General features: G+C 51.1%; 1 protein-coding gene across 1 annotated transcript in view; it reads left to right on the top strand.

Annotated features, from left to right (window-relative positions):
• Positions 1 to 9623, top strand: part of GALT (galactose-1-phosphate uridylyltransferase) — an 11468-nt gene extending 1845 nt beyond the window's left edge. Inside the window, exons 2-11 of the mRNA XM_033164550.1 lie at positions 1 to 128; positions 918 to 993; positions 2568 to 2616; positions 3958 to 4087; positions 5533 to 5589; positions 6699 to 6821; positions 6911 to 7046; positions 8172 to 8255; positions 8642 to 8796; positions 9482 to 9623. The exon at positions 1 to 128 is cut by the window's left edge and continues 42 nt beyond it. Of these exons, the coding sequence (XP_033020441.1) occupies positions 1 to 128; positions 918 to 993; positions 2568 to 2616; positions 3958 to 4087; positions 5533 to 5589; positions 6699 to 6821; positions 6911 to 7046; positions 8172 to 8255; positions 8642 to 8796; positions 9482 to 9547 (1004 nt within the window). The 3' untranslated portion in view covers positions 9548 to 9623. The remainder of the gene's footprint in view (positions 129 to 917; positions 994 to 2567; positions 2617 to 3957; positions 4088 to 5532; positions 5590 to 6698; positions 6822 to 6910; positions 7047 to 8171; positions 8256 to 8641; positions 8797 to 9481) is intronic.
• Positions 9624 to 10074: the final 451 nt, after the last annotated feature.

Genomic DNA, 10074 nt, shown 5'->3' with positions numbered 1-10074 from the left:
TGCTGGTCTCTGCCCACCGCATGCGGCGCCCGTGGCAGGGGCAGGTGGAGAAGCCACCCCAGGAGGACATCCCGCGCTGTGATCCGGGCAACCCTTTGTGCCCCGGAGCCAAGAGAGCCAATGGCCAGGTACTGCATGGTCCACCCTCAATGGAGGCCATAAAGCAGTTCATAAAATCAGTTGTGTTTATTTATTAGATTTACAGCCCACCTTTTCTCCAAATACTTAAAGGGGAATGCCTGCCTCTATTCCTCCCCAGTTTTAACCTCATAGTAACTCTTTGAATTAGGCTAGGCTGAGAGACAGTGACTAGCCTAAATTCACCCACCTAAGCTCATGGATACGAGGGGATTTTAACCTTAGTTCCCCAGGTCCTAGTCCAACACTCTAACCACTACACCACACTCGCTAATCAACCTCCTGTATGTTGTGAAGCAGAAAGAGCCTGTTATCTTGTGCCTGCGATTTTTTTAAATAAAAAAAATACTCTCCAGCAGTGTCTGCAGGACAGTCAAAAGCCAACCTGAGGCTTTACACAGAAACATCAGGCAGTATTGGGGTGGGTTTAAATTTTTTTCTGTCCAGCACAGCTCTCTGAAATCATTCTGCTCTCCGCCATCAGCCCTTGAGAACCATTTTCAAACAAGTTCCTCTGGAAAATAGTACATCCTGTCCAACTTGAAATATTGGAATCCCAGTAAAGCAGAATTTTTGTTATCATTGGATTTTATGGTTGCAGGTATGACTGACTCTCTATTCTCTATCCTCGCAAGTCTTGGGGAATTTCCCTCCTGGTCCTAAAGACTGAAATCTTGGAAATTTTTGGTAGAGGGTTGAAACTAAAGTTGTGGCCGTACAATCTTGCAGCTCAGCAGCCTGACTGCAATTTGTGTTTTGCTGTGTTTGTCCTCATGCAGGTGAATCCCCACTACGAGAGCACATTTGTCTTTGACAACGACTTCCCTGCGCTGCAGCCAGATGCCCCAGAGCCTGGTAAGAATTCACCTAGTTTTTCTTATTAGCACTTAACCGTTTACCAAGGAAGACGAGGCTCAATGAGAACCCATTTAATGATTCCTCCTCCGCAGGGAATGAGCCAGGATCCTTTGCTAATATAGTGAATAGCTTCCAATTAGGGTTGCTGTGTGTTCTTGCTTTTGGCAGGGCTACCTGTTCAGCAGTAAGGATTCCAGCAGTTAAAAGCAGAAGGGCCTTCTCAGAAAAAAAAGAGACACGGGGCAGTTCTGCTGCAGATTGCAGCATTTTTCAAAGTTGAGGGTCTGTGACTTAGCTGGAAAATGTTAGCTGGCCATGGATGGAGGGAAAGGAGCTCAGCTCTGAAGCCGCAGCTTTGTTTCAAAGGCTCATCCTGATGTGACAAAAGTTGCTAAAGTACTCCGAGGAGGACTCCTGTCTTTTCTGTCAGGCAGGATACAATGCAGCATGATAAGAACCTTGCTGGATGAGGCCAAGGGCCCACCCAGTCCAGCATTCCATTCCAAGGGTCGGTCAGGTGCTCTTGGGGAGCCCCCCAACTGGCTTACTGCTTCTGTGCAAAACAGGCAAGGGCCTGGGACCATCTTATGCTGGATGCTCCTGCACTGTGGGGAGCCATGGTTGAAGTCCGCAGAATAATGGGATCTTCTTTGTCCTGTTTGCTGCACTTAAAAGATACCCCTCCATCCCTGGAGACCCACTGTCAATTCCTGAGCTGTCAGCAGGCATCCATGCTGTCAGGAAACCCCCCTCGCTGCAGCGGGAAGCGATCCCGGGGTGTTTCAGTACAGGGAACCCCCGTCTCCTGTGAGCAGTTCGTCATCCTCATTGAGTGGAGGAAGCGATCGCTCTTCCAGTGGGGAGGGGGAGATGGAGGCAGGAAGTGGGAGCAGTTGCTGTGGCAGGGATGGAGAGCCTCTGCACCAAGCGGGAAGAGGGGGAGAGGAACCCTTTTCGTCGCCCCGTTTTGGCAGGGAGGAAGGACGTAGAGGGGGGAGGTGGGGGTTCAGGATCCCGCGCCTCTTATGTTGGGCAAAGAACCGGAAACGGACATTCCCGGACTCTGCAGAGGGATGAGCTGGACGTCTTTATTTTAGCTCCACTGTAAATAGCTGCACAATAAAGAACTTAGTTTTTAGAAGTTCTGCGTCCGCCTGATTCCTCATGAGCAACCACTGAAAACCTTACACATGCAGTATGACATGTCTGTGTAGCCCAGGATTAGGCACAGTTTCCCTTTGTTGATTTACAATATGCTGAAGGGATGCTGCACCACCACGAAACCTCTCACTTGCCCTTCACAGTGTACTCCATATACATTGGGCCTGAAAGTCCATCCTGAGTTGGGGGCGGCGTAATTCGCTGCAGGAGATGGTGGGTGGGATTGCAGTCGAGCAGTAGCACTGATGACAAGTCCCTGGCTGGGCTAGAAGATGAATTTGTGGGGTCTGAGGGAGGCCAACATCGCAGCTGTGGAGCCTCCTGGTGCGCTGGCTTCCTTCTGCCTTTCCTAGATTGCACCCATTGCCCGCCTACCTGGGTTTCTCACTGGATTTCCTCTCCTTCCCCAGATGCTGGCGACCACCCCTTGTTCCGTGCAGCGTCCGCTCGAGGTGTCTGGTAAATATGGCACCTTGTGTTCCCCAGCCCTGCCCGCCTGCTGAGCCGAATGGCTAGCTCAGGGTTGCCTTGCGTTGCTGCTTTTTGCACTTCTTCCTTCTTGGCCCAGTCCTTCTCTCTGCCTTTAGACCTTTAACCTCCCCCAAAATAAATTCACACATGACTCAGATATTTGATTTGGTTTTTGGCAGAATTTAGGCCACAAAGTGGTTGCATAGGTTCTGGTTCGACTATCTCCCCGCACCCTTGCAGGCAGCGCTGTCCCAGAGCCACGTTCTAAGGACAGCCAAGGATGAACACCAGGGACAGCTGATGGAAGGTTCACCAGTCAGCTGTTCTGATGTCCCCAGGACTCGGCCACTGGCTGGACCCCTTTTGGGGACTGACTAACCATTGAGTCCCTGGATTCCTGTACCGGAATATCCTGCATTTCCATAGGCGTGGCCACATCACGTGCCACGCCTATCACCTGAACCAGAGCCTACACACAACTTACAAGTTGTGACTAGTTGCTAGATGGCAGGGGAAACCCAAATGGCACCAGCCAATCAGCCAAGTGGGGAAAATTCCTGCTGTGCCCCTGTCCCAACGTCTGATGACACACGATGGCATAGCAAGGTCAACGCAAGCCCTAAACATAGGGAGTGGTGGGTGGGCGTTCCGATGCATTAGGCCCCAAAGAGGAAGCTCAGCAGCCTCGCATGGGCTTAAATAGGTCGCGCGTTGCTGCATTTTACGACGGCCCATTGGCCAGATTTCACCCCAGCAATGCGGGACCGACCTATCAGGGGTTGTGGCCTTGATTTCCAATTACCCCCACAACACTGGGTCGGGTTGCAGGTTGCACCGCAACACGTGCCCTCTTTTAATGGAGGACCCGATTTCCAGAAACCCTGAACAATTTTTGCAGAGTAGGAAATCCTAGGTTTATCTTGCCTTGCCTCCATCTTATCATGATTTGCCCAACAGTCTGGTTTTCCACTTCCCTATGCATGACTTCAACCAAGTTAGCTGCTTTGATTTCTAGTCCCAGAGATCTCAAGGCCACCTCTGCTGTTTTACTCTTTTTGTAAACTGCTTTGTGTGTGTGTGTGTGTGTGTGTGTGTGTGTGTGTGTGTTTTAAATACATAATGAAGCATTGTACTTACTATGAATTAAAATGTGGAGTTGTGCTCTGCAGCCATACCTCATTCAGACCTGTCCTTTACTTGGGATTCAGACTAGTCTGGATTATGTTCGTTACTCATGGGCAGGGTTCGGGGTGCCATTCAATGACCTGGGTCCTTCCAGCCAATTGATTCTAGGATCTCTGCTCCTTCTCCTGTTTCCTTTCCTCCCAGCAAAGTGATGTGCTTCCACCCCTGGTCTGACATGACTTTGCCCCTCATGTCACTTGCCGAGATCCGCAGCGTGATTGACAAGTGGTCGGAGATAGCTGTGGAGCTGGGTGCCTCTTACTCCTGGGTGCAGGTCAGTCGCTGAAAGGACCTACCTTGGCCAACCACCACACCAACCTCCTCCTGCCCCAAGACTTCAATTTTTCCTAACCCTCACATTAATGTCCAAGAGTAGAAGGAACAATAATTAAAGAGGTTTTCTTGTGCTTCTCTCTCCCTGCACCCCCAAACTCTGTAACTTGTAGCTTGCTTGCTTGCTGTGAGTTATTTCTTCACACAGAGCATAGTTAAACTACACAACCTGCTGCTACAGAAAGCCATGATGGCTCCTAGCCACGCTGGCTATGCTCTGTCTCCACGGTTGGAGGCAGCAATGCTTCTGAATAGCAGGATAAGTAATAACAGGCCAAACCCTACTCCAAAGGATAAATGGACATAAATCTGATATCTGGAATCACACGACCGAGAAACCAGTAGGAGAACACTTCAATCTCCCAGGACATTCTATACAAGATCTCAAAGTAGCTGTCATGTTACAAAAGAATTTCAGAAATAGACTGGAAGAGAAGTGGCTGAAATGCAACTAATCACCAAACTTAAAACCATGGAGAAACCTGGTCTGAACAAAGACATTGGATTCTTATCTCATTATACATGACAAAGCTATCTTTAGCCATCTCACCCCTTGCCTTTCCCTGCAAGACTAATTGCAGCCATCGTCAACAGGTTTTCCACACCTATCAGCTGATCACCCATTCCTGCTACCCTTCTGAGTAATACCCCTCCTCACTCTCTCACTATATATAAGGGTCTGGTGACTTCTATTTCAGTGTATCTGAAGAAGTGTGCATGCACACGAAAGCTCATACCAAGAACAAACTTAGTTGGTCTCTAAGGTGCTACTGAAGGGTTTTTTTATTTTTTATTTTGTTCTGAATAGCAGCTACTGGAAACCACAGGAGAGGGGCTCGGATCCTGCTCTGCGGGTCTCCCATAATGGCAGCTGCTTAGCCACTGTGAGAACAGGATGCTGGACTAGGTGGGCCATAGGCCTGATCCAGCAGGCTCTTGCATTCTTACATTATCGCCTGCTCCATCCCTTCTTAGGCTGCCCGTTCTTCCTGGAGAGAAGCAATAGTTTTCCTTTTAGAAGGCCAAAATGGCGAGCGATCTGGGGCAGGGATGGGGAACCCTTGGCCTCCCTAACTGGCTCTTGGGGTTCTCCCAAGGCCAGAAACTCTCCTGAGCTGATCTGCCTTGGCATCCCCGTCGTTTTTGCCTGGCTGCAATGCATCTTTCAACTCTGTTCCTGCTTCTTGTTTGCCTGGGTGTAGGCTAAAGGGGGACTTGTGGGTGTGTAGAAATCGGCTTACTGTACAAAAGCACAATTTCACTAAGAATCCAGAATAGGGAACCAGTTTCCCTGCCTTGGAACTTTGAGCATTGGTCAGTTCAAAGGGGGGTTTGAGAGGTACCAGTCATGAACTTGCACAAGATCGCTCCTTTTCCTCCTTGCAGATCTTTGAGAACAAAGGAGCTATGATGGGCTGTTCCAACCCTCACCCTCACTGCCAGGTAAGGAGCCTTTCTAGGAAGCTGCATTCTACTGAGCCAGTTAGCTTAGTATTGCCTCCACTGACTGGTAGTGACTCTTCAGAGAGTGGGACCCAAACCAGTGAGTTCAAATGGCACAAAAGGCGATTCCGACTAAACGTCCAGAAGAACGTGCTGACAGTAAGAGCTGTTGGACAGTGGAACGGACTCCCTTGGAAGGTGGCGGACTCTCCTGGATGGCCAAAAGTCAGGGATTCTTTAGTTGAGATTCCTGCGGGGTGTGTGTGTGTTGGAGTAGATGACCCTTGGGGGGTGTCCCTTCCAATTCTGTAATTCTATGATTTGACATGTGGAACGTCCTCCTTGTCGTTGCTCTTCGGGGGACGTGGGTGGCACTGTGGCCCAAACCACCGAGCCTCTTGGGCTTCCCGATGAGTAGGTCGGCGGTTCGAATCCCTGCGGTGGAGCGAGCTCCCGTCACTCTGTCCCAGCTCCTGCCAACCTAGCAGTTCGAAAGTGTGCCAATGCGAGTGTGGTGGGAAGGTAAAATGGCATTTCCATGCGCTGCTCTGCTTCGCCAGAAGCGGCTTTGTCATGCTGGCCACATGCGCTCTGGCTTCTGTCACGGTGTCCCGTTGCGGCAGAAGCGGTTGAGTCATGCTGGTCACATGACCCGGAAAGCTGTCTGCGGACAAACGCTGGCTCCCTCGACTTGAAAGCGAGATGAGCGCCACAACCCCACAGTCTCATTTGACTGGACTTAACCGTCCAGGGGGCCTTTGCCTTTTACCTTCTTGCTCTTAAAATGTTGGCCACATGGTGGCAATGTAAGCCTGCAAGTAGCCTACTGTAAACCGTGCGCGTGCGTTGAGGCTCTGTGTTTTCCAGGGAAAGTTGCATTGGAAGCTGCCTTCCCCTGAGTCAGATCCACACTGACCAGCAAGTGACTCCAGGGTTACGGGCAGGGGACATTCCCAGCCCTACCTGGTGATGCTGCTAGGGATTGAACCTGGAACCTTGTGCATTGAAAGCAGATGTTCTGCCACTATGCCTCAGCTGGTTAGACTTGAGCGTGGAGGCTTTTGAATGGACCGGCTGCATTGATGCATCCCCTCTCGCCCCCTCCCTAGGTCTGGGCCAGCAATTTCCTGCCCAACGAGGCCTCCCTGGAGGACCGGACGCAGCAGAAGCACCTTCGCGAGCGTGGCAAACCCATGCTGCTCGAATACGCCCAGCTGGAGGCCGAGAGGAAGGTCGGGGACCCCTGGCGTGCGGGGAGGGTGGCAGTGGCAGCAGCGATGCTTGGTCCTGTGGCTGAGCCCCTCTTTGTGATCCCTGGCAGGAGCGGATTGTGGTGGAGAACTCTGACTGGGTGGTGGTGGTGCCCTACTGGGCGGTGTGGCCTTTCCAAACCCTCCTGCTTCCCCGACGACGACACGTCCGCCGCCTTCAGGACCTCCAGGACGGGGAAAGAGACAGTGAGTGTTATGATACGTCCCGGGGGGGGGGGCAAGTTGTGAGACTGACCCCCAGGTAGGGACGAAGCATGCGTGCCCTCCTGGCTACTCGAGTCCAGGGGCACATTGATAATATGCGATTGCTCTCCAGTGTGAAGAACAACACACACAAGCCAATTAGGCTAAAACTACTTTATTGCAGATAAAATGCAGAGTATGTCTCTGCATGCCAGCTCAGATAGTCAGAGCTGAGCATAAAAGCGTCTAGCATCTCTCGAGCCAGAACTGAAAGTAAAATAGAATAGTACAGTACAAAACATCACGTGTGTGTGGAAAGCTGGTAGGACTGGTAGCTTTCCCACAGGATAAAAACAGACACAGTCATGTGAACCTCGCTGCTGAGGCATTTGCAGCTCGGCTTGTAATAATATCACAACAGTGAGTGCCCCGGTGGAAGAGGGCGGGGTCATGGAACCGGCGCTGCTGGCTCCTGCTCCTCCCTGAAACGGGGGGACAAGGGAAGCAGGGACAATCCAATAAGAAGGAATGGAGGGGGCATTCCCAGAGGAACAGACTGCCCTTGGCATTGTATGAGTGGAGAACCTGCGTCGCTAGGAGGTGTGAGGTCTGTGTGTGCAAGGGAAGGTGGAGGCACGGATGTTGTCAAACCGGCATCTGTTCAGGGCTGCCCCGAGTCACCCAACGACTTACTGTAACAACTTCATGGTGTTTGGGGGGGGGGGGAAGCATTGGGAAGAAGCGCATATGCCACCTCAGTCTCCCTGTAGGAAAAGGGTAGACTGTAAGTGCAATTAAATAAACAAATAAGTCACCTGCTGACGGTCTTTGAGAGCAGGTGGGCCAGAGCACCTGGAGGGGTCTTTTAAGGTCAAGGATAGATGATTTGATTCAAGCCTTGTATCGGCCTTGTGTCTCAGGTGGGCTTGATTGATGGAGCCAGGTTGAGACTGTGGGCGGCCGCAGCAGAATCGGGGCAATTCTTTCCTGGGAAAGATGTCCAAGGTGAGATTCCTGCTGCTGGCCGGAGCTTGTGCTGTGAGCTTTATATAATCCACGGAAGCTTTCTGAGCAAGATTTCGCACACAAGGCAAGGGGGCTGATGTCTCTGGGTCTCCTGTGTTTCAGGCCTGGCTTCCATCATGAAGAGGCTTCTCACCAAGTACGACAACCTCTTCCAGATCTCCTTCCCTTACTCCATGGGGTGGCACGGTAAGCGTGGGAAAGAGAGAGGGGCACCATTACAGGTGCCCAAGGATTTTGATTCTTTGTCAAAGTTCTCTTGAAGCCCACTTGGTATGAAAAGTTGGGCCGCCCCGATCTAGTACAGCCCCCTGTGATGCAAAGTTTCCTGGCAGCAAGGTGTCTTGCTCAACCTTCCCTTTTCTGTTAGGAGTCTTTGTTTGCTCTGTCCTCTCTCCTTGGCCAACTCTTGGCTCTGAATTCCTTCCCAGTCTTCCCTTCCTGACGGTGAGGGTCAGATTTACCCATTTGGCCCTGATCCAGTCAATGCACCTGCATCCCCGGCACTAGCCGGCACCTGGCGCTCTGCCTTGTGGTGCCCCAGCCTCACCCCCTTTTCTCTCCTCCTCCAATAGGAGCCCCAACAGGGTCCTACCTCGACGCTGACTGCAGCCACTGGCAGCTGCACGCGCATTACTACCCACCTTTGCTGCGTTCGGCCACCGTCCGCAAGTTCATGGTTGGCTACGAAATGCTGGCTCAGGCTCAGAGGGACTTGACACCCGAGCAGGTGAGTAGAACTTGGCAAGTAAGAGGTGACAGGATTAAAGTTTGTAAAACAGTGCTTGGCCTGGAAAGAGAGAAGTTTTTCTCCCTCGCTCGTAACACTGGACCTCGTGGACATCCAGTGAAGCTGAACGTCGGAAGATTCAGGGCAGAGGAAAGGAAAGGCCTTTTTTCAGCGCATAGTTAAACTGTGGAACTCCCTGTCACAAGAGGCAGTGATGGCCGCCAATCTAGATGGACCAGTTCATGGCTTTCGATGGCTATTGGCCATGATGGCTCTGCTCTCTCTACGCAGCAATGCTTCCAAATACCAAGTGTTGGAAACCACAGGAGAGTCCTGCTGTTGTGTTTGAATCCTGCTTCTGGGTTCCCCCCAACATCTGGTTGTCCACTGTGAGAACAGGATGCTGGACCAGATGGCTCATTGGCCTCATCCAGCAGACTCTTCTTACATTCTTAGATACACATTGTGAATGGGTTAAGAAGGCAATTCATGGCAGAGATTTGTGGAAACGAGAAAGAAGGCGGCAGGAGGGGCAGTGGTGAATTTTGTTGGAATAGAGTTATTCTAAGTTCTTTCTTCTTTGGCAAGTTTGAGGCCTGGTTGGATTGGGCCAGGGAGACTCTCCTTTTCCTGGGCCTTCTCTTTGACTGTGTTGTGCACACACCAATTCCCTTTTTCCCCACAGGCTGCCGAACGCTTGCGAAACCTGCCCGAAGAGCATTATCAGCTGGAACGAAGAGAAGCTTCATAGCACAAAAGCACAATAGGGCCCTTTTGGGTTTGGGACACTTGGTTGATCTCTGTGGTTTTGGATAAAGGGGATCAGCGTGAATCGTTCCCGTGGGGGGAAGCTTCTGTAATCAGGGAGCTGTGCAGGGCGCATGGCGTGAGCTGTGTATAGCTTTGGTATCCGGGGCGGAGCTGGAATTGTCTTTCTGCCCCGCTAAACCGAGGTCTTTTGAGGCCAATCGAGCTTTTATTGGAGATGTATCCTCTCCTCTTGGCGAAAAGGCTCTGCAAAACCTTCTGGGTCCATTATTCCTACAAAGGCTACATGATCTGTGGTTTCTGCATTACGGGGGTTGGACTTCTCAGTGAACCTTGGGTCCTTTCCAGTTCCACGGTTCTATGATTCTATGACCCAAGCTGCTCTAAGAAATGGGCATTGGAAACAAACCCTTCAAACACCCAACTTTTAATTCTTTCACTGTGTCCTCCCTACTGCAAGGAGCTACAGGTATTAAGATGGACCTTATTTAGAAGCTGTATTGGATGTGT

This window comes from Lacerta agilis, chromosome 11 (assembly GCF_009819535.1).
Source record: "Lacerta agilis isolate rLacAgi1 chromosome 11, rLacAgi1.pri, whole genome shotgun sequence".
NCBI lineage: Eukaryota > Metazoa > Chordata > Lepidosauria > Squamata > Lacertidae > Lacerta > Lacerta agilis.
This window is presented reverse-complemented; position numbering and strand designations above follow the sequence as displayed.